The sequence below is a fragment of the Tyto alba genome, unplaced genomic scaffold (assembly GCF_018691265.1).
Source record: "Tyto alba isolate M040663 unplaced genomic scaffold, T.alba_DEE_v4.0 Super-Scaffold_21, whole genome shotgun sequence".
NCBI lineage: Eukaryota > Metazoa > Chordata > Aves > Strigiformes > Tytonidae > Tyto > Tyto alba.
The window spans coordinates 18,746,493-18,770,119 of record NW_024881295.1 but is presented as its reverse complement, the minus strand read 5'-3'; the positions used below and the strand labels follow the sequence as shown (position 1 = coordinate 18,770,119).

The following is a 23,627-nucleotide window of genomic DNA, read 5'->3' as shown; positions in this document are numbered from 1 at the left end:
TCAACACTTCTAAGGGATGGGGGTTTTTTGTGTTTTGTTTACTTTCGGTTTTGCGCTGTTTGAATCTTCTACAATTCTGTCATATACTTTTGTCATTTGGCTGTCTTCCATAAATTGTCTGATAACAGCATTCACCTCTTAAGCCTCTAAACGTGCATTTATAGTGTACACCAGCATGGAGTGTGGAGAGGTCTAAAACAGCTTCCAGCAAACCAGGTGGGGCTGGAGTAGCAGCTTCGCAGTGGCAGCACAAAGATAAGGTGCAGCTATCACAAACACAGCCCACTTCTTGGTGCAGAGTTCCAGGGTGCTCCTGCTAGAAGAGCTTCAGCTAATCAGGTTTGCTCATTTAAAGGCAGCTCAGCTAATCCACACTATACTACACTACACAGCTTAAGTGAGTCCCATGTGATTTCTCAGCCTTGGCCTGTCCTGTTTTAAAAGGGTGAACTTCAGCTGGTCTTGCACTTGTCAAGCTAAGTGACAGCCATTAAACTTTCAAGGAAAGCATGTGGCAAAACAAGATATCAAAATAGGATGCAAGTAAATGCAATTTATAAAAAACCAACCAAACAAAAAACAATAAACTAGTTCTTTAATGTATCTGGGAAGAGGTTTTTTCCTAATGCTTCAAATGTTCTACAGTCTTGAAGTTATTCCAAGCTCAACAGTGTGATATATGATGAAGCACAATCATTTATGTCCCTGTCTTGAAGAAAATTTGCCTTTTCCTTTCTTATTTAGAAATGGTGTTGTTACATATTATCTGTGCAGCACAGACTATTGGAGTGTTGGCTGAAGGAATGCAATTAGTCTGTTGCTGGAAATGAATCAATTTGAAATGCCAGAAATATTTGAAAATCTGCCACTGGAAATGCCAGTGGTACTGAAAATGTCTGTAGCTCCACATGCAGCATTTACCTAGGGAAACAAAGAAATGACAACATGCTTGCTGGAAGACAGAAACAAGCATGCACCATCAGCATTAAGAAAGTAGATGGCAATGCCCACATCTTCAAATCAGAGAAGCCTACGAGACTATGACCACAAATCCACAGGTGTTACAGTTCAGCAGGAGCTGCAGTCCTTGCACCTCTAGGATTATTTGAAGGTCATAGACTTGCATGTCTTAAGTTAGATTCTGTTTTATATTAATGCTCCTGAAGAGGAGTTTCCAGATTGCAAAATGGGTGGTGAGACTGGGTTATAGAAGCTCAGGACCTCACAAGCTTTGTTTTGTGCTCAGCTGCCTGTGTAGGTCAGTCCCAAAGTGTTTAGTATTAATGGACTATGACTCCGCAGTTTACATATAGATTTAGTCTAACTCCAAGCACCTAGGCATAAATATTTAATCTAAAATATCTTCTTGAAGCTTAGTAGTTGGACTTGTTTAATCAAACACTCTGAGAAGACACCAAACCTGTCTTCTCTAAGTAATTCTTTCCATGGCTGTAACCATCCTTTTCTGCTGCTATAGTCTGCCACACAGGGATGCAGATACAGCATCTAAAGATTGATCTGAGTGAGATCTTTGCCTACTCCACTCAAGTGAGTCTGTATTTACTCTCAAGGTCTGCATTTACTCTCAAACTTCTCCACTCATCAAGAGCCAGCTCCTGGCTTCAGCACCTCTTAAGTTTTCAATATAGGCTTAGGAGAAGCACTAGTCTTGAGTCCTTCAGAGAAATAAAAGTGAATTACAACTTTCACAACACATTTGGGGAAGACAAACAAGGAGGTGGTCATGTTACCCTACAAAGACTGCCTTATTCTCCTCCCTTGGTGCCCCATTTCTTTTTTCAACCCAGGACAAAAGGACTTCTATAATTGTCAGAAAGGAACAGAAACTTGACAGACATTTTCCTTGCTCCTTAGCAGAGAGGTGTTTGTCTTAGGGGCTTCCTTCCCAGCCTTAAAAAATAAGCAACACAAGATGTTTGTGCTCAGAGGGAGAGGACTGGTGAGGAAATAGGCATACTTAAGTCTAATTATGTACAGCAATGGCCTGAAAGAGGAGCTCTTTGAGATAAGTAAGATTCTCCTCTACACAAATATACACAACCGTAATAATGTTTTGGCATGACCTTCAGTACAAAGTCAGCCCTGACTGCAAATGCTGTAGTACAAAGTATCCCAAACTGTGTTTAGATGAGGAAGCACCGTGATTAGAATTACATTAATCTTCTCTTCATGGTAATTCTGTGTTGCTTCTCACTTTGAAATACAAGCACACTTCTATGCACAGAAGAAACACAAAACTTTGTCTCACCATTCCCCTTTCAACCAGTAATAAATATTAGGGGCATTAGGAAGAGGAAAAAAATTTACAAGGTTATGAGGCACCTTTGTAGCAACATATATACACCCATTGCTTGCAGTCCCAGTAGATCTGAATCTTTTCCTAAAACTCGACTGTTATACCATCCCCTCTTCAGAAACACAATACATCCAGTTCATTAATGCACATCACTGTAGCAGTATATAAACAAAAATTGCATCAGAATCAGGAAGCGACACACGGCATTCAGTGTGCTTTGCATGGCAGTATAGGTGATTGTGGGCAGCAGGTCCTGGAGCTGAGCTGTCAGGCACATTGAGAGTTGCAGGAAGTAGAGAATGGCAGGTGAGATTAATAACACAAAGCCATAGAGACGTGGAAGAACCTGAAGCTGTTGATTATTAACTGAGAATAAGGAAGAACATTGTTACGTTCCCCCATGAGATATGTGCAGCTTTTAAAACATTTGGTTTTAATAGACATTTTTGCAAACCTCTCTTTAAAGGCTGGTAGCATTTGGGGATCTATTCATTCAGTTGATGAATTAAGTCTGTGTCATTTTTTGTGTTAATATTATTGTCTGGTTTTAAGCAGCTCTTTTTTTCCCTGGCACTCAAAATGCTAATCATGTATTTCTAAAATCAATTGGAAAATAACATGCGAAGTCCTTCAGTGTTAGTAAGTACTCTGTTTTCTATCTTAGAAATGCCATTTGCATGCAATATTGTCTGGCATTGATTGTAACTGTAACAAACCAGGAATGGAAAGTATAAACAGACCAGTGATATTTTCAGAATGCAACCATTTTGCATGCAGTGATATCTTGCCTTATTTTTAATTTATTTCCTGTTTTATATGAAATAAAAGCATTATTTCTTATTTAAAATTAATATTAATTTCATTTGCAGCATAAGTTTTTTGGGGTGTTGTCTTTTGTTTTTATTAATAAATAATTTGGTTCTAGAATTTGGCCTCTGATAATGAAAACGAGGTTTTCACTGCATTCACCAGAAACCTGAATACGATCCAAAGACACACATGCTCTTTTTAATATTGGACGATGGCAATATTTTAGTCCTGTCCAGTATAGTCCATCAGGCAGTAGCTGCAGATACTAAGAAGGGTGAACATCATCCAGTAATTTCCAGGGTAAGCCTACATTTGGTTGCTTCCCCCATACTCCTGGACCTAGAAACTGAGGTGATGCATGGGAGGCAGAGCGAGACTTCCATGCATTGTTGCACCAGTTCACTTAGAAAATCTCTTAAGAAAAGTTCTCACAGATTCTCCAGATCAGGTTCCAGCCGAAATATGCAGACTTAAGCAAAAAGACAGACAGATGTATAGCTAAATAAATTGACTAGATGTGTCCTGGAGTTTTATTGTCTTGAATCTGTTCATAGCTCATCCAGTGAGGTTCACCAAAGGCTATGCACTGGAACCACAATTACTACAAAATCCAGAGTTACACAAGTCCCACATAAAACTCAGTATAGCTAATGGATGAGAGAAAACTCCCTGTTTGATGTTAAAGTTCAGAGTGAATCTGTGTTATGGTCAGGCATAGTAACTAGTTTGAACATGATTAGACATATTGCAGGATGCAGAAAACATCTGTGTGAATTACAAGTCTGAACAAACTATTGTTTAATCCTGAGTGAAATGCCACTGAGAGGTCACATTGCTGCAAGAGTCATGCTAGAGACTTAAAAAACAAGCATACCTCTCTTAAAATGGGTCACTTCAGGGCTAGGCAGAGCTTTAATCTGCCTCATTTGACATCACCATGTGATTGAAAGCATATGTGCCATACCAGGAGAGACTGTCAGAGGACGAGGAACAGCAGAACAAACTCCTCTCTTCCTCCTTTGCTGGATTTGGAAAATCTAAACCTCAGTAAGTCTAACTGGTTCTTTAAATGCCTTCAAATTTTACTCCAGATTTCAATTACTTTATTTAAAGCACTCAGCAATTTATGCTATTGTGCTGACTTGCATTAAATCTGTTGCTACACTTCACTGCTTTATGAGCCTGTGCAGATATGTGGCTGAGGCAAGCAAAGCAACAGTGTTAATATATCAAAAATAATGTGTTGTTTTCACTTCACCAGAAAAGTATCAATCTAGTGATAAAAACAAATAGTCATTTGGAAGTCAATAGTTCAGCTATTACAGGTGTATGTTGTTTGTGGGATGACTGATCTGAATTTTTTGAAGTATTAACCATATTTTTAATTATCTTAATTGTTTCCCATATACCCTGGGTTTGATTTGGAAGCATGGCAAGAAAAGCATCTTGAACAACATTTCCAGTTCTGGTTGTAGATAATGAGGTCTTCCTAACTGAGGAAGAACTAAAGGGCAAATCGGAAAACGCTGAGACTTTGTTGGACCTTATGCCTTTCTGGAGGTTTATTTGCAGAACAAGTAATGCTTGCAGACAAACGTATAGCAGGAGTAGATCAGGTAGGCCTTCCGTTCTGAGAAGAACATTTAAAATTACAGGAGCAACTGTTCGTTAGCATTTAGATAGGGATGGTATTAGAGCACATTCTCCACCAGGGAGTTGCTCTAGAAGGAACACAACAGGCTTTGGGTTTGTGATGGTAAATTAGAGAGAGTTAAAATAAGACTTGTTGGCATTAAGCTTCCATGTATCCAAAGTACCTAATGATATTCCAGAATTGTAACATCCAAAGTACAGCACAATCCACTTGACAGGGATTTTAAGGATTTTAGATGGAACTAGTAACTTTTTTTCAGAGTGCTGTAAAACTCTGAAGTGCAAACCAATAAATGGTACTTATCAGTTATAATGACCTTTCACCAACTTCTCGAGAAAATTTTTGTAATACCCTTATATAGTAAGGAAGTTAATAATCCTTCCACTTTATAGGCAATAAAAGAGAGGCATAAATGAAGCAGCTGCTCCAAAGCCACCAAGACACCCCCCGTGACTTGCAGAATTAGTGCTCAGCAGTGCCCGATGCAGTCAGAAAGCTGTATCACACCCGTTTCCCATTGGGCATCACTGCAGACTTCCACACACATGAAGTTCAGTGCTGCGTGGGAAATAGCTTCATTATTATATGTAGAGCTATAGATCAACTTGGTCACTACAGATCAGGCTAAGGTCTAAAAATAACACAACCTATTTCAAGTGAGAGTTTAGGCATAATATGCACAGAATGTACTGTAAACAGATAGAGAAAAGTACTGTAATATATTTTTGCTTTGGTTTGGTTTTTTGCATTGATTAACTCAACTGTCTCAGCAGCATGATTTAGACTTTGCACCACCTATGAGCAAGGACACCAGGAGTTTACTTTTAACAACAAGATTAAGATCTGACTGTGGTAAGTCTAAGTTTCTAGGTCAAGGAGAGATTTCTGAAAAGTATCTGCTAAAATTTCCCAAGTGCCTTTAAAATACCACCTTACAAAAAGGGAAAGCCTACATCTACCCCTGAAATTAAAAGTCCCCCATTTACATAAATTTATCTAGCAACAAAATAAATTCATTACTATTTTGGCATCACTGAGAAACTGTCTACATAAAAAGACCAAACAAGGACAGCAAGATCCAACTTCACATTCTTTTCCATATTTTTACATCAATATAAGCACGTGAATTCTGTGATTCATGTTTGTACTGTCACTGCAGAAATTATCACTGTTCCTCAAGTTGTTAAAAGTTTGCAGTTAGTGAAGAAGTGTAGTGAAGGGCTTTTGTATAAGGAAGAGGAGGGGAGTTGCAGACGTGCATGCAGCTATGTGCAAAGAGAAAAGAGTTAGTTAAGTTTACCTGACAGTCTGGCAATCTGGCCCCCTGGCTAGTTGTGAGCCGTGTGGCGGTATGGAGGCAGCAGGCTGCTGACAATCTACAAGAAACTGATAAATTAGACATATATACAGAGAGATTACAGAGCAAGGGGTTAGTAACAGTAGTACACAGGCTACGCATCTGATGGAGAGATTTAGTGAGGAATGTGTTCTTGGTTCCTTATCTGACAGAAACACCTTTTTATCCTGATAGTAATAACATTAGTTATTGCCTTTTTTTTCTCCTTTTCAGAAGCAGCAGTGGAGACGTTTTTTTGTTTCTCTTGCCTTATCTTTAGCAAATTTTTATTTAAACAGACAGCAATAATGGGCTGTATTCAGGCTATGGGTTTAAAACCTTTACTTCTCATTCTTCTGCTGGTGATGAAGTCCTTTTGCTTACATCTCAGATAAAAGGTGTCAATAAAGGTACTCAAAATTTCTCCAGAGAACTTATATCCATATAACAACAATTACAGATGCCATCTCATTATGGCCTTTGAGAAAAAGCTTACAAGAAAGTCTTCACAACTTCTAAGTAGTGCTTCTGAGATTGTTTTTTCTGTAGGGAAAAGAGATAACTTGATACAGTCAGTTTTCACTGTTCTGTTTAGATTATTTTATCAACTTTTCTGTCAAAGCAGTTTCTACATTAATCAATTGCAAAGCTATATTCCAGTTCCTAATTTATTAAATAAAAGTAAAGCCAAATAATCCTTTGTTGCTACGTTTTTACTGTGACATTTGGAATACGAAGACAGCTTTAAACTCAATACTACTTGTGGAACTTCATGAAAGTAGTTGAACAAGACAGCCTTGATTTCTAGCTCACTAGTTTCTACCAAGTTTTGCTCATTTTCCCTGCAGGATTCTGGCCTTTCATTCCACTGCCTGTGCGATTCAGATTGTCAGACAGTCATCAGGGTCCTTCCAAACATTAAAATTTATGGGTGAAATTGTGACCATCTGGAAAACTACTGGCGATTTCTTTTTGTCTCCAGCAGGGTTTGCAGACCTATCACGCTCTCTGCTTCAACTTGATTCTCAATCTGATTCTTCAGTGGAAAGGAGTTACTTTCCTCTGAACCTTAAAAATGAAACAACTGGACTTCATATACTTGGAAAGAATTTGATTTTGCTTTTGTCAATTGGTTGCTACTTAAAGCTCAACACCAGTAACCATTTCTCTTCACAATGTAGATGTTTTCCAAAACCCACTTCTATACTTTGTCTCAGACACATGGAAGAACATGAAAGTTATTTGCTGTCAAGAGTCTTGAGATGATATCAGGTACAATGCAGAGCAACACACCTTCCTAACAACACTGAGAATCATATCCACTGTCTTAACATTTCCCTTTCATACAAGCCCAGAGTGCTTTTACCTACTTCCTATGAAGATCTGTGCTGACCTCCAGTGGGTGGAAGCAAGTGCACCAAATCACTAGTTTGTTTCTGCTTCAGCCAAGAGGGTGTTTTGGACCTATTTGCAAGTGCACAGGTATCAACATCAGAAAAATATATGCACGGTTAGTGCTGACACCATTGTGTCAGGAAGCAAAAATGGAATGAGAACGGATACTGTGCCATTCTCTCATTTACCAGCATGGTCACTCTAGTCCTCAGTTCGTCTTTTAGCAGAGGAGTGAAAGAATTTGTAATGTTTGAGCCATGAATAGAAGGGTCTGTCATTTCAGCACAAAGTTCAATTAAAAGAAAAGTTGCCTGGGCAGACAGACAGATCAGGATAACTGAAGACAGGAAATAACTGTAAAAAAAAAAAAAAATAATAAATTAACATTTTATTCTAAACAAATAGGTTTGCAGAAGTCCAAAGCAAAGTCATCCCTGACAGCTTACAGAAGGTAGTCAGAAAAGGAATACAGAACTGAATGCTGTGTGATGAAAAGGTGTGGACTGGTTTCATAAATACAGAAGAAATTGTTCTGACAGTCTTTTCCAGAACAACACAAATGCCTGATATATGACCCTATTCTAATATCTCAAACATCCTGCAAATATTTTATGATGCCTCTTCATCTGCTCGATTTGGCAGAACGTGTGAATAGAGCGCCAGATTTTGCAGGCATTATGCAAGCTGGATAATAACTATTTGATGTGAGCAAACTCCCTCAACTTCATATGAAACAACAGTTCTACCTGGTGCCAGCAATGTTCACACAACCTGGCTCACACATCAGTACAAAATCTAGTGATCCACATGACTTAAAATGGCCGAATCGTCCTCCTACAGCCTCCAGGAATGAAGTTTTTTTGAGGATTATGCTAGGAAAGAGCTAAACAGAATGCAGATGGCTTACATATACGCATTTCAAAGTCAAAGGAGCTCTTATCTGCTTATGTCCAAGTAGCTGTGCCAGGGCTAACATTTTTCCTCCTATATTTAATCCTTTTAAGTATTTTGGAGGGTTTATAACACTATTCTCTAATGTTATGACAATCATAAAATGACATCTTGTTACAGTGTGTTTAAAGGTGAAAACTAGCAGTCAGCATTCAGTCCTTCCTTTCTGGTAAGGAACTCCTGCCTGTATCAAGTAAATGTTTGTTTCTTCCTGAAATACTCTGCTGAAGTTTAAAAGTTTCAGAGATGTCTTTACTAGTTCTGTGGTCAATGTCACATACCGTCAATGTCACATACCTTAAGGTATGTGACAAGGCAAGACAGACATGCTCTTGTTTATAAAAATTAATTTAAAAAATACATTGGAAGAAGCCTGTTTCCAGTATTTTTCAAATCTCAGGGAGTGTCAATCAAGCTACAGGGTGAAAGAACAATTTATCATTTCTGTAGAAGACACTTGGGGAACAGACACATATTATACTTTTTGGTGTATCTTCCAAGAACACCACCACCTAAATGATTAACAAAGTTAATAAATACAGACTCATTTTTTCATCATCTCCAGTTGCTGTGAGGAAATAAACTACTAGGGGTAGGGTGTGGGCTGGCTGACCTCTTAAGAGTCCTTTTACAATTCCATGAACCTATAACCAAGAAATGAATTTCAGTGACCATTTCAACCACAAAAGGCAGAGGAGCTATTGTACACAAAAATGAATATTCCAGTTTTCACTGAATTCAGCAGGATTTGAGTCTGTACAAAGTCCTGTGGCAGCATCAGACAATGTTCACCACTGCAGCTGTTGAAGCTTTGAGTCTTGACCCGTGCTATACCCTAGGCCTGTCCAGATTTTCCAGTTCTTAACATTTTAGCTGCTTGCTGACAATGGTGGTGTAAAGGGCTCAGAGATTTCTTCTCTCAAAGATTAGCCAGTGCTGATTTTCCTTTAGAATCTAATGCCTAGTCCTAATTGGGCTAATCAGCTCCTGATGTAAGCGCATTAAAAATACCAAGCTCAGAGAAGCTACATCTGCTCATACAAGGACTGAATGTGCTGCTATAAATTACCTGCTGAGATCAAATCTCACACACAAAAAAAAAAAAAAAAAAAAAAAAAAGAAGTATTTTCCTGTGCTTCCCTTTGACTCAGCCACAAAAACAACGCATTTCCCTCATGTCACAAGGTGCACTCTGCCCTCCAGTCTGTGAACTGGGTGACTCTAATCAACACAGGTCTGCTTAACTGGGTTATTAGTGTCTGAGAGGTGGGCATGCCTTCTGTTGTCATCAGCAATGTCCTCAGTGAAAAAACTACACGCAAGCATTTTCAGTCCCACCTGCTTAGGACCGGGCATACTGCAATGGAACATTTCAGCACATTTCGACACTCAGTAAATTACTAGTCTCTACACGGTGCTGTCAAAGACCAAGACTAGTAAGAATCCCAGGATAAGCACTGGGGATGCTGTGAATGAGTAACTGATATATAACATACTTTAAACTGCATCTAGTTCAGTTAATCAATGGAGAGCTTTTTTCTCTTTTATTTGAAAGGCTAAAATTGAGAGTCAAAAAACGAGCCAATCTTTTCTTTTTTATGGGTTCTGTTACACATTTGGTACTTCTGATATGAAAAGCTTTGGGGCAAATTTGTTCTTGATAAAAGAAAAGCTGTCAAGAAATCCTTATGACAAAATGTGAGATTGAGGCTTTTTCAGTCTTTTAAAGCAACCTCTTCTTAGCATCCCATTTACCACTCCAGGCCATCAGAAAGTCCTTCTTTCCTAGCTAAAAGTTTTCAAGCTACCTCACTTTGTGTCATGCTACCCAATGTCAGTTGAACTTGCTCCATAGCTTGAGGAATTTGCTAACATGTCTATGAAGATGTTATTGACAATTTACTTGAAAAGAGAAGCTGTCTCCATTTATATGATAATGAATTGTTTTCTTCCTCAAGATGTCAATTTAATGGGAGAGAATGAATGGTTAATAGCATGACTCAAAAGTATTGAGTGAAGAACAAATCAGTAGTCTTCTAGTTGTGCAGAGGCAGAAACGTGTTGCATCACACAGCAAGTCCTACAAAGACAATAAATCGATCCTCTACGCAAAGGTAGGGAACAAGGAAAACTCCCAAAGGCAAAAGACAAATATGAGATGTCAGTAATAACGGGGCAGAGGGTACTAAAACGCTCACCCACGTTGCTGAGTTGAGATGTGTAGAGATGCTTTAAAACTAATCTGACAGGATGAGAAAAGTCCCAAAACTGTTTCTATCCCGGGGACATAAGCTTATATTGTTATTTGACTAGCTGGTTTCACTTACAATTTATCCCTGTTTTTCTAATGGATGCCAAGAAAACGTTGACCTTCCTCAAGGCCAAGAGGAACTTTAAGTGGTAACGGTTATCTCAAAGAACAGCTGGTGAGAAGACAGCTGTAGCTTACCTTCGGAAAAAAAAAAACATGAACAATGGTACAGGTCAAAGATTAGAAGAGTCTCTCCCTTCTCCTGCTTCCAGGGTCAGTTGGGCTCTGGAAATAACACAGTTACCTCTGCCCTGTGCACAGCCCCAGCTGGTCACTCTGCCAGCTGCAGACTGGGTGCAGCTCTGTGTTTCTGCGGGCTGTCCCTGGAAGGGGAGGGCTGCGGCGGAGCCACCACACGGGTTCCACACAGAGCCTGCCAGGCCTTATATTAACCCCAGCTCTCTCAAAGCAGGCTTGACTTGGGTTGTCCTGACCTGGGAGCAAAACAAGCAGTGCAGGGGGGCCGAGCCATGGTACAGCTCGGTGAGAGCCAGCCCCGTTCTGGCACAGCTAGCACACAAGCAGCCTAATAAACACCATCAGGTGCAGGTTAGCTCCTGCACAGACATCTTCCAGCACCCAGATTCTCTGGGTTTTCCCTCTGTTCCCATTAAACTGAGTAATGGGGCATTGATTGGAGATAGGCAAATTCATCAACCAAGTATCAGTTTTGGTTTACTTCACAGTAAAGCTGATCTATGAAATTTCTATGTCAAGTCTTGAAAATATCCAGGTAACTCATATGTTAAGCTTGCTAATTCAGAGAAACTTGGTATCTTAGATAACTGCCTGTTGGAAAAGTTTCAACAGCAGTGAATTCTTCCACTACTTATTTCTTAGTCTTCTCAAAAATTATTTGAAGAATAAAGGTTAAGAGATGGGAATTCAGCAGCATGCTCACATTTGCACAGAGAGCTGGAGGCATCAGCAATATCTATGTATTGCACTAAGATGAAATGGGCCAGCAGGAGGATGCATCTAAAATTGTCATCTCCTGTTATCACCACACATCCATTTTATTTCTTGCAAAGGTCACCTGGGAATGTCCCGCTGCTTCTACACTCCCAAGCTCTTGACGCAGGCCTCCTCCTGCTGCTCCTTCTCCTCTCAGCTCTTTACCTTCAGGACACGGTGAGACAGAGCAAACATAAGAGAGAGCCTTCTGTTAAATGCTCCTCAGGAATAAGAGCAGGTGATTGAGCTTATTGGAACAGGTAGGGGATTTAACTGATATTTTCTTATAGCATTTAGAGACATGTTATGCATCTTGGGGGTTTCCACAAACCAACGCGTGGAGCATCACTAACAACCTGATGCACAACCTGACACATAACACAGGCAGACATGGTTTAGTAGGTCACTGCTTCAGTGGTTTTCCAGAACACGTCAAGTTTCTTGGCTATGTTCTAGCAAGTTCTTTCATCTATAAAGCAGCTACACTATATGGAGCGGGTTTTCCCCCTTATTCTGCCTGACTTGATTTCTACTTTCTTTTTAGACCTGAATTACCCTCAACCTAGAGACCTCTTCCCCTATTATTCCATGTGCTTCAGTGGTAATGTGACTGCTAGCTCAAATTATATTGATAAAGCTATATTCCAGCCTCGCCCTTTGCTGTAGCTCATATTAAGAATAATTTTTAAAAAATAAATAATACCTAGTCATTAACGAAATTAGTGAGATGTATTTTTCTCCAGGTACTAAGAACATTAAGAGGTTTCATGTCAGCTCTGTAGGCTTTTTCACACTTTCTATATCATAACGTGTTTGTTATTTCCCAAATGTTTTATGTGAATGCTTTAAATAATTCCTCATTAAATCTACTGAGAAGCTAAATAATGGGTTAGTAAAATAGCAGAAATGGAAATGGTAGAAGCTGAAAATATATGTTCAATTCTTTTCTTTTATATACAGTTCATAAAAAGCACATTTAGAAAGGTCTGATGAGTCATGAAATACTTACTAAAAGACACACACTTTAAACATTTCAAAAGAGGAAAAGAAAGGTCTTAAAAAACACAGAAATCATCACAGTTCTGTCTTGTTGGTTACCCATCTTTCACGGAAACAAAAGTGTCTAGGATACGTTTCAGATGGCCACAAATATATACAAACCAAAAAAATACCTACACAATTTTATGGGTAAAGAAAGGCCTGATCCAAAAGTTGAAGTTGGTGGTAACAGTAACTTTAGAAGGCTTTGGAAGAAACAACATAAGGTACAACTATAACATTTCATAGCCCTAAAGAATGCAGACAGGGAGATACTTACAATCAGGGGCACTAGTGTTGATTAAAGAATTGCTGGTGAGCTTACTCCATACATCACAACATCGCAGGGAACTGCTCTATCAGAGAGCTAAAATATTAGCATGTCTAGTTTAAACAGAGACTCACTTCAGCTTTGCCTATTTTATGAGATGAGAAGCACAATATTGAATATTCCTGTATATTTGATGGTAAAAATCAATAACTCATGAAACCACATTAAACCTTGTCATAAGAGAAGATAAAGACGGATGGCTTTTGTTACCAACACTGTCATGATATTTCAATAGCTGTTTTAGTTAATTGATAAGACTGGATTCCAAAGCCCAAAATTTTCATGGAAAATAACAAACACCTGGTAACATGCCTTAAAGATATGATGTGTCACCTGCATACCTGTTTAGTTAGAAACAACCAGAAGTCTAATAAGATTTTACTGGAGAACTTCAACAAATGATGCTAATATTAACCAATCCATCCGGCAATGACGTCGTAACTTAGATACATAGAGAAAAATGTCAATAAACTTTTAATCAAAATATACAACAGTGAGGCATGGATTTCACTGCAATCTTTTTTTCTTTTTTAATGTTTTAACAAACAGATTTGGGCTTCTATTAAAAACGGGTTTTATTTTGGAACTGCTTTCTCTATATAGTGAAAAATATAAGTAGAAATTAAATGAAACGTTTAGAACTGCAGTGAATTCATGCCATAATAGCTAAATTATATTGAAGTAGCTAAATTATATTGATCAGCATGAAATGTATGGTTTTTGTCTCATTAGCAATAACTGGAAAGCTAAATACAAGAGAGGAAAAGCATAGAGCAAAAAGGTCCTATTCACAGTGGCACCAAGAGGTAAAAGTACATTTAGTCAGCTGACTTATTCATCAGTTACAGCCAACTAACGTCCTTGGCAAGGATACTGTTCTTCAAATTCAAAACGGCCTCCACAAGGACGATGTACCATGCTTGAAATGGCATAAATATGCAATGCTCATTAAACTTAGTTAAATGAGCATATCAGATGCAGGACACAGTCCTGAGAGCAGGGAGGTATGTACATATATCTGTATATATGCACTAATACTGCTCATTAAACAATGAACACATATATACACAAGTATGGCATGTTTACAAAACCCACAGAAAACAAAACAATGCAAAACAAAAAAGTGAACACAGATAATAAGTTAATAATGACTGAATTATCCTTTTTGTGAAAGGCATCATGTTCAGGTAAAAAATCCGACACCTCATTTAAAAGCAAAACCTGCTAAAAACACATAAAATAATTTTTTTGTGGAGAGTAGAGACAGATTCGACCAATTCCGCATAAGCCTTGCAATAGCCAGTAGCCTGTCTGATTACAGAAGCTCAGAGACATCTTGCAGGTACAGGATCACCATCAACACAAGTACATTCTTGGTAGCTAAAAATACAACATATTCATAGCCAAGGACTCAGAAAAATCATCCATGGATCTCTAATGAGGCAAAGGGCAATTTGCACTCAGACTGTAAATTTGAGTTGTCAGAATAAAGTTGGGGATTTTTCTCAAAATATTGGTTCTGAAGAACTTTGATGCTCCAGCTGCTTTGCATTGCTTGGATGAAGCAAATGAAACTTACCTGCCTGAACAATTCAGAGCAGACTAGCCTGTGTCGTTAAATATTATATAGCTGCATATCTTATTTATTAGTGGTTCCTCAGTTAACCCCCTATCCTACTTTTCAAGAAAAAACTGTTTCATTGAATGTACAGATAAATCCATAGTGATCATGAACTAGAATTCAGAATGAAATTCTTTAACACAAAATCAGAATAGAAACAGGTGTCTAGATCCTAGTCATGTTGATTTTCCTTTTCATTAATTTATAAAATTCCTTCACAAAGAAGGAATATTTAAAGAAGTATTTAAAATCATTCACTGGCTGGCCTGAGCAATCATAATGATCTACAAAACACCCTCCTAGCAAAATACAGGTCTGAGTTGATAGTGTTCCTTAAAGGACTTTTTCTACCATAACTTTTAAAAGAAACTGTGCTTTCCTCTATGTTCAGATTTTTAGCAGTCCTGCTGTTTCAAAATTGAGAAGTGCAGAAAAAAATTTAGGTACTGAAGTAAAGCCTATAGCAACAAGGCTTAGAAATCCATGAGGATCTTTCTGACATTGGTGCTTCAGCTCAAAATCAAAGCTGGACCTGTTTTTGGCAAAATATTCCTAATCAAACAGAAGATGTACACAGCTAAAGCCCTTGAACTTAAGCCCTTTTCACCACACAAGGAAATAAGACACGAACCCACTGTCAAAAATTTATTCCCCTTACCTTTCCAATGCTGTGAGGTATATAGGCTCACCCCTGCAGACAGTCTCCTCTGTGGAGAGTAACGTCAGCCTGAGCATCCCTCGGTTGTTTTCCCAACCCCTTCATCCAAAAGGGGAGGGTAAAGACAGCTTAATTTCTCACCAAGGGCTTTCTACCCATAACATTCCTTCTTAAGATGCTTTCCCATATCTTCACAACGCCTCAACAAGATGAAGAAGGAGGAGCCAAACCCAAGAATCTTGCCCCACATGATAAATTCCACTTTAACATTATTTTAAGAAAAATCCCTCGAGCCAGAAGAGGTTACTCAACACCTCACATAGGCTGTCAAAAGCCCTTAACTCCCTGCAACACTAAAGACCACACCACTACCCAGACCCTCTGCTCCTTGTTGTGTTAAATTGTGTTTGCTTGCACTACCTCAAACACATCAATGCATTCCCAGGTTTCTAATCTATTGTTCACAGGTGAAACCACTTTCAGTATAAGGGGAGATTAACAAAGGCAATTCATAAGCAATTCCCCTTGAGTCCAATCTTAAAGACTTAATTGGAAGACTTCTTAGGACCTCCATATTTGGATGAATGATGTTTTTTCATTTAACATGTCTCGTTAGCTTTAAGAAACAGTTCCTACCTACAGATGCTCTAAGTTAGCTCTTTGAGACACTACTAGGAACTCTCTATAGGAATTTCCTTCAGCATAGAAGTTCTATATATTAAGTTAAATTTTATGGAAAATATGCAAACCAGCAAACAAAAGCTAGTTATTTATATCATATTGTTTCTCATATTTGATTTGCCTGTAAGCACAGAGCTACAGCAGAAATTAATCTTGCATGACTTTGATATTAAGAGTATATACTATATACTCTTAATTATGTATGATAAGTGATGAGCTTAGTGCTTGAGCAGTCGCTCTACTATTATACGGCATTCCTTGTGCTGTCTTTATCTTCCACATTAGGCTCTTGTGAGAATCAAACGCCATTCTGTAAATCAGTCTTGAAAGACGCCTGAAAAGCAAGCAAGCTTTCAGGTTTAATGTGCTTTCAGAAAGAAGAAACTCCACAAAATTACCTAATTTTGCAGTGGTTTTGCACTTGAAGACCAATGAAGAACAATAAAATCTAAACCCTATAAAACAGAAACTGAGGACTGGATAGAATTAGCTTAGTTCTGTTGAAACCTGTGGGGCTAGCCTGGCTTACATCAACTAAGCATCTGACCTCAGCTGAGCTTTGAATTTGTGATAAATGTGTCACATTTTAAGGCCACCTTTCCTTTTTCTGTTTTAACAATGTAAAATATATGACTCTACAGAAGGGAAAAATTAGCTTCTTAGGAATTTACAATCTGATTTCTTAGGAAATATGAAATACTTTACTATTCAAAATGTTTTCCTGCGTGGTATTTTAAATAATAAAATCTGCCTTGTGGTACGTACAAGTGTAAACAATATGGAAAAGAAACATCTACCTCAATTTGTTTGGGAGGCACTTCAACGAAAGAGAGACTCCTAGGCAGATATTAGCTGATCCTTTAACTGTGCCTGTTTAAGGGAGAATGCTGCAGCCATGAGTTACCCTCCATCTCATGAGACTGTTGAGAAACCTTTTTCTTCAGGTGCATCACCCACACAAGGATCTTGATTGATTTAATTTTAAGATAAAATTACAGAACTTTATATTCAACTTCTAGAATTTCTATTCTAAAATAAACAACAGAGAAAAGAGTGGTATCAGGACACCTACAGCAGACCTTTTTTGTCTTGTTCTTTACTGAAAGAAGTCAAGAGAAGCGTATTTCACATTTGTGACTGTGAGATATTAAGAGACATCTAGTGACTTTATATTCAAGGGGTTTGAAAGCAACTGCAAAGGAAAGATCATTACAAATAGTGTTACACACTGTAAAATCCAGACTTAGGCTTTCTATATGCCCTGACTTCTTCACATAGTTATGAAAACAGCCACATGCGAAAGCGGGCTAGAACTGCGTTGGGCACATACCGGCTGGTTCTGACTATCAGAAGAATAAAGACTGTAAAGTGTGAAAATGATAGAAAATAACAGAAGAGAGGAAGAAACACATCGCAAAGCTAAATGCATACTACTACCTAAGGGAAATGGAACATGATACTTTGGAAATGGACTGAGTGGTATTTTAGTCATGTGGTTAGTAGCTATTACCATAATTAGGAAGCCCACATAGATTTCTACTGCCACAACTTGATGTCAGAGGGACATGCAAGCTGATTTAAAGTTGAGGGCAGTCACGTGGACACCAAGCAGGAAATAACATTCTCTTTCTTGAGAGTTCTTGAATTCAGCTGGTCTTGTCTTCACTAGTGAGTCTTCATGCCAGGGTCTTTCTCTGAAGAAGGCAGCAAAAAGTAATCCCAGGTTTCCTCTACCAGGTAGCCAGCCACAGTCAAAGCTGGGGCCAGAGCACAGTGAAGGTAGCCTCTTCTGCCAAGCACCAAGTGCAGAAGAAGATGCAAGAAAAAGACAATCACAGCTTGTCTACAGGATGGGGCAGGGAATCCTGCGAGTTTCTTCCTTTACCAGTTTCAGTTATTTTGGCTCTTGTTCTCCATCAAATGCATTCCCAGTTACGGCCTGCCAGTCCCCACAACACTAGGAGCTAATGAAAGGATAGGGAAGCCTGCACATCATATGGGTGAAATATTCATGTGAAGGAAATAGTTCACAAATTTAAGAGAAAAAAACCCAAACCTAATTGCATTTAACTTAGGCTTCATTGCTCCTCCACTTCTGAGGACACAGCCTCAAGTCAAGCTATACTCTGCTCTGTAGTGTTTGAGTTTGGATGCTGTTCTTTTGCATCCTCTCTGATGAAGTAGCAGGTGTGTGTTGCTACATTTCTTGCTGGCTTGCTTGACTGCACAAATCATCTGAGAACAGAAACTCTTTCTGATATAAGGCTTTTAAACATTCCCTATAAAAGCAGCAGAATAACATTGTTCACTGTTCCTTACTTTCAGGAAACAGATAATTAGATGGCAAAAAAAAAAAAATCCTACTTGGTACATAATTCCTTTGATCTGTTAACAACAGTAAGAAATCTTCCAGAAACTGGTAAGAACAATGATGAAAAATTCCGTAACTAATCCTCAACTTGATTCTAACATGGGCTGTGCTAATACTGGAATTTGAGTGCTCAGAAAAATCTCTGGTTTGAACCTGTCAGTCTTGCAGGCTGAGACCAAGGCCATGCGATGGCATAAAATTCTGACAAATGCATTCAGAAAGCTGGGACTCTTGTAGATTCATAAGAACAATTGTAACATAAATCAGTAATACTGTCTCAAGACCCTCATACTCTGAATAAGTAGAGATGTACCAAAAGTGCCAGGTGGGACTCCAGACAAACGTTATTTTCTGGCAATTCTACTTTTCAACCTGCTTCTTCCTTTGGCCTCTGTTACTGGAAAAAAGTTACAAACTGTGTCAGTGATTCTCAGCCTGTGGTCCGTGTATCTGTGATGCTCCATGAGCTATCTGGTGCTGGTCCATGAAAATAGTGAAAAAAAAAATTAATGCATGAAGACAGTCAGGATCCAGAGTCCCAGATTCAAAGATCACATATTTTACCATTTTACTAACAATTTTGTAATACAGTAAACTGTGTTTGCCTATCAGTTGAACACAGTTCTTTTTTAAATCATTGCTTCCTTCAAGCACTAAACTATATTTGCAATATACAGTCAGGGTTCTTCACACAAAGTTCATCCAGTCCTTGGAATAAAGTCTGATTCTCCTTGGCCTGGCACTCTTGTAAATTGTACATGGGAAGTACAATTACAATTAGAAGAGTAAATTAGTAAACTGTATGTTAGAAGATTGCAAATTTTGGGCCTAGATCCTCACATTTCCAACTGGAGAGTTTGGCTATACAGAAAATGCAAAATCCACTTCTTTAAAGAGATGTAGGTGTCCATTGGAAAGAAAATTATCCTTATTCTGTTGTAAGATGAAGAGGAAAGAATACAAGAGACACTGCCAGCGTTTAGGAAACAGATTCCTGTCGATGGGGTTGAAAATGAGCACAATGGTTTTCCATTGCCAACAGAATACAAAGAAATTGCTGGAAGATCAGTACCATTTATTTTATACATTTTAAAGTCTTTGTTTCTTTCCCCCTCCCCGCCTTTTTCTCTCCAGAAGCCAGCTCTTTGATTTATTTACTGCAACACTCCTTAGGAAAATGTCTTGTTTAGGCTCTCTGCAGTTTTACACTTGTCCTCTGAGTGGGTGTTACTTGCATGGCAGTACTCAAAGGCAACTGTGATATTGCTGGCACTGAGTCAAAGATATAACATATTATAGGGTATTTCTCAGCTTTTCAGAATAAGCTTTTACTTGAGCAGAAACTGCTTTATGGGTTTTAGCTTTTATATTTTCTACTTATGCTATTTGTATATAACAAATTTCAAAACAAAGAATGAAAAAATTTACCACCAGACAAGAGTGTGCACATTAAAAGGCTAAAGATTCTGCTCAGGCACAGAAGAAAAGTAATTATTAGCTTGTCTGTCAGGAGAAGAAAGATGTCACAACCTTTGAAATGGCATTCCAGTCCGTATTTCCTTTCTATGCCTTGTTCGAAGCAGATACTACATTTTGGCAGGAAATGAAGAGCAAAAGCTTCCTGCGAAGATAAACTTCATGACTCAATTTACATAAACTAAACCTTCTGTGAGCGTAACATTACCCTTCAGAAAAACCTGACTGAATGCTCCAGGGTGAGCAGAAGACAGATGCTGCGGAGGCTCCCGCGCACTGCCCAATCACTCCCTCGCTGGTCCTCACGCGTCTGACTCCTCTGTCCTGTTGGGTTTTGTGTCTTCCACGGGGACTACCAACACAACCACCGGACTAAGCACCACCCAGGCACGGGGGGGGCGGGGGGGGGCCAGCCTCTGTGGATGCCAGCGGGACTGCACCCACCTGTACCACAGCAGGACTTTCCCCACTGCATCTGGAACCAGTTTGGGCTGCTGCTGGCAGAATGTCATCTCCTGCCACGGGTGACACAGGAGGAGACATTTTGCTTTTCAGGTCTCAAGAAGGTGCCCAAATTAGATTGCATCTGCAGTGCTGGGAGGGTCCCCTGCTCTGCTAACCACTCAGCACCACATGCACCCAAGGAAAAAATGTTTACCTGGTGTGGCCACGGTTAACCTTTTTTCCTTGCTGAGACGGTGCCCATGGATGAATTCACTCATGGAAGGGGGGCCCCTCAGAAGATATGATTCTGTGGAAGCGGGATGAGGGGGGGCTCTTAATAATTTCTGGAGGTAGGTCCCTGAAGTCCTGGGATGGCTCTGATCACAAAGGGAAGGTGAGAATAGTCTTGCAGGAGATCCAAGAAAAAATACATATGGAAACAAAAGAGTTTTACTTTAATTACCTTTCAAAGCCTCATGAATGACAACATCATGTTAATTTGATTAACAGGTAAAAAACAACTAACGTTGCCACCCCATGTCATTTCCACAGCAGGGCACCTTGCCTGCGTTGGAAATCCTGGTTCATATTAGGGGAGGAGGAGATGAGGTTGAGTTATACCTCAGCATCCTGGATTTGACATGTACAAGGCTTCCTGAATGTTCTCTTGTTTTTGCATTGTGACTAGAGCATACAAAAAAAAGGGAATTATTATCTAGGACTTCTCTAACAGAGAGTCCTCTTCATCTTCAGAACTGTGGAGATGCCCACACCTATAGACCTTTGGCTGGGCAGTCACAAGATGAGAACTCACTGCTTGAACAGCGAAATATTTGCATTAGCTTATGAAAGGCAGCCATCCCCCTTCAAAAGGTTGCTTGCTCTCATGTAGAAAAACTGATCTGAGTGAACACATCCATATTCTTTTCGCACTGATGAAGAATAAGTGAGCACCAGAGCTTAACAGAGAGATGCAGTTTCTTTTGTGTTAAGTGCTGAAATGCTCACAGAGCACAATATTTTTTTTTTTTATTTCAGATGGTTGCTACGGAAACCTTAAGGAAAACTTAAGGAACACTCGTTAAAGAAAATACATTCACACTAATATTAAAGACATACAAGATACACCGAGACACTGAGAGAATATAGTTCAAAACACTGCATTAGGGAAGAGGAAATAACACAGTGAGTAGGATCAGAACCACATGTTGCCAGGCTTTGAATTTCATATTCATATCCTCCCCACCTCCTTCTCCCCAGTCAAAGTACGAAAGAAAAAAAAAAAAAAAATTAGAATGTTTACAATTCAGTGAACGACTTTAATGAAAGTCTGGCCACTGCACTGTACTGTAAAGATCACTGCATGCATACCTTTTCCTCTGAGTGCCACTGCTGACCAGTAAGTTTGGTTGCTGTGGGCCCTGACTATGCAGGAGGAAAGTGTCTATGCTTGGCACGGTGGCTGATGCCTCCTCACTTACTTTAGGGCTGCCGATCTTGCTCTTTCCAAGCTTGCCTTTGCTGCGTCGGGACTGCTCATGGTCGAACTCTAAATCCTCCAGCCGCTGGGTAAGGGCAAGTTTTTGCTGGATAGCCATGCGCAACAGAGAGTTTAGGGTCTTCTTCTCATCCTCCGCAGCTGCTAGCTGCCTCTGCATCTCATCCAGCTGCGTGACGTACTCATCACACCTGGGAAAACAAACAAGGCAGAAATCTGGGGAACCAGTCCAAGAACCAACCCTACCCGTGACCGCATCCCCGGGATGCAGTTACAGGGGCAGATTCGGATCAAAGCTTTTGCCAAACCTTGATCCTGGAAGCAGCCAGCCTGAATTCTTCCATTCCCACTTTGAATAAGTTTGGACTTGGATCTGAATGCCAACACTTCCTATTCAGCAGCAGAACCTGTATCTAGAATATCAGCGTAGTCTATGACAACGTGGTATGTTTCTAATGCAGATAACTAGCAATTGGAGGGAAAGCTTGGGGTTACCTCCAGGTTAGATCACAAATAACAATTCTGGGGGGCTGGTTCAGCTAGTAATTCACCAGGGATATGAATGTCTACTAATCAGATAATGCTATTTTTCATAGACAGTAATATCTACTTAGACAAAATATTACCAAAAAATTATGAAAAAAAAGACTCCAAGTACTTTGAACACTTGACACATCAGATGGTGAAATGAAAAGCCCTCAGCTGTTTGTCACTGTTAACTGATTAAAGAGGTACTACTGAGGAAAATCCACACCTGGAAGTTATTTCACATTTACTGTTGAGTCTCTTGGAGATGTGCTCAGATGTCCACTGCTATGGTCACCTACTCCTTTTTAATCCTCCGTCTCTTTTATCTGCATGAAGAACTCCTTTTCATTTGCTTTAGACCTCTGAGACAGATTTTAAAATAAAACCACCTTTCTCATGATTTTGTTAGTATATAAGACTGAATTCAATTTAGTCTTGTTTAAATAGTGATTGCTAAAGTTAACAGGAAGAGCAAGGCATTTCATGATGGTCTTAGTCACTTTTTGAAGTGAAATAGCTTAAATTTGTTAAAAATAGACCGTCTAATCAGTAAGAACCAAGTGATAAATGCATGCCAGTAGTGAAATGATTCATAGGTAGCAGTGGTATCTGACCATTGGACATTTGTGGCAATATCCAAGAATTGTTCATATTAAATGATTCAGATTTCATCAACTCTCCCCCCCATGTGATTTGTATAAATCTAAATAGCTTTGCTGTGTAATTACAACAGTGTAATGGATGAGGATTTAACTTTATCAGTATCACTCATGGAAAACAAGCATAGAAAATAATTTTATTTTTCCTTCTCAAAATGTGTGACACAATAAACTTTTAAATTATTGCAAACTGAGGGATGAAACTAATTTCCCTGAAACTTGAATCTTCTCCTGGGGAAATGGAAAATAAATGGGAATAAAGTATACTTGAAAATTCATAGTTATTCTTCACACACAAACACACACATGTATATACTGCACTCTCCTTTTGAATAATTCAGGCACTAGAGGCGAAATGACTAAGTCAGCCATAGTTTCAGCTACAGTTTCAGTATTATCTTTCTTCTGCAGGACCTTAATAAGCATGACTGTCTTTATTCAAACCTTGAGGAAGAGAGATATTTCTGCAACGCTGGTTGGCTTAAAGCCAGCTTGCACACCTATTTCTGCTTCGAGCCATGAGATGTCTACTGATGCTTTAGCCAGTTTCTTTGACAGAGACATTAAAATGAAGTCAGCATTCTGGAGATTAAA

The 23,627-nt window shown here is 39.1% G+C and overlaps 1 protein-coding gene across 6 annotated transcripts in view; it reads right to left on the bottom strand.

The window, feature by feature from the left end:
- The window catches only part of BICD1 (BICD cargo adaptor 1), a 176,859-nt gene that overhangs the window by 6,375 nt on the left and 146,857 nt on the right, over positions 1-23,627 (bottom strand). For 2 of the 6 annotated variants that reach the window (XM_042795362.1, XM_032986168.2), the window contains exons 7-9: positions 21,720-22,037; positions 20,563-20,753; positions 6,082-6,157 (exon numbers count right to left, since the gene is read on the bottom strand). In XM_042795362.1, the coding sequence (XP_042651296.1) occupies positions 6,082-6,157; positions 20,563-20,753; positions 21,720-22,037 (585 nt within the window). Of the gene's footprint in view, positions 1-6,081; positions 6,168-20,562; positions 20,754-21,719; positions 22,038-23,627 lie in introns of those variants that run through there. The other 4 variants (XM_032986175.2, XM_042795363.1, XM_042795364.1 and 1 more) reach the window with 4 other exon arrangements.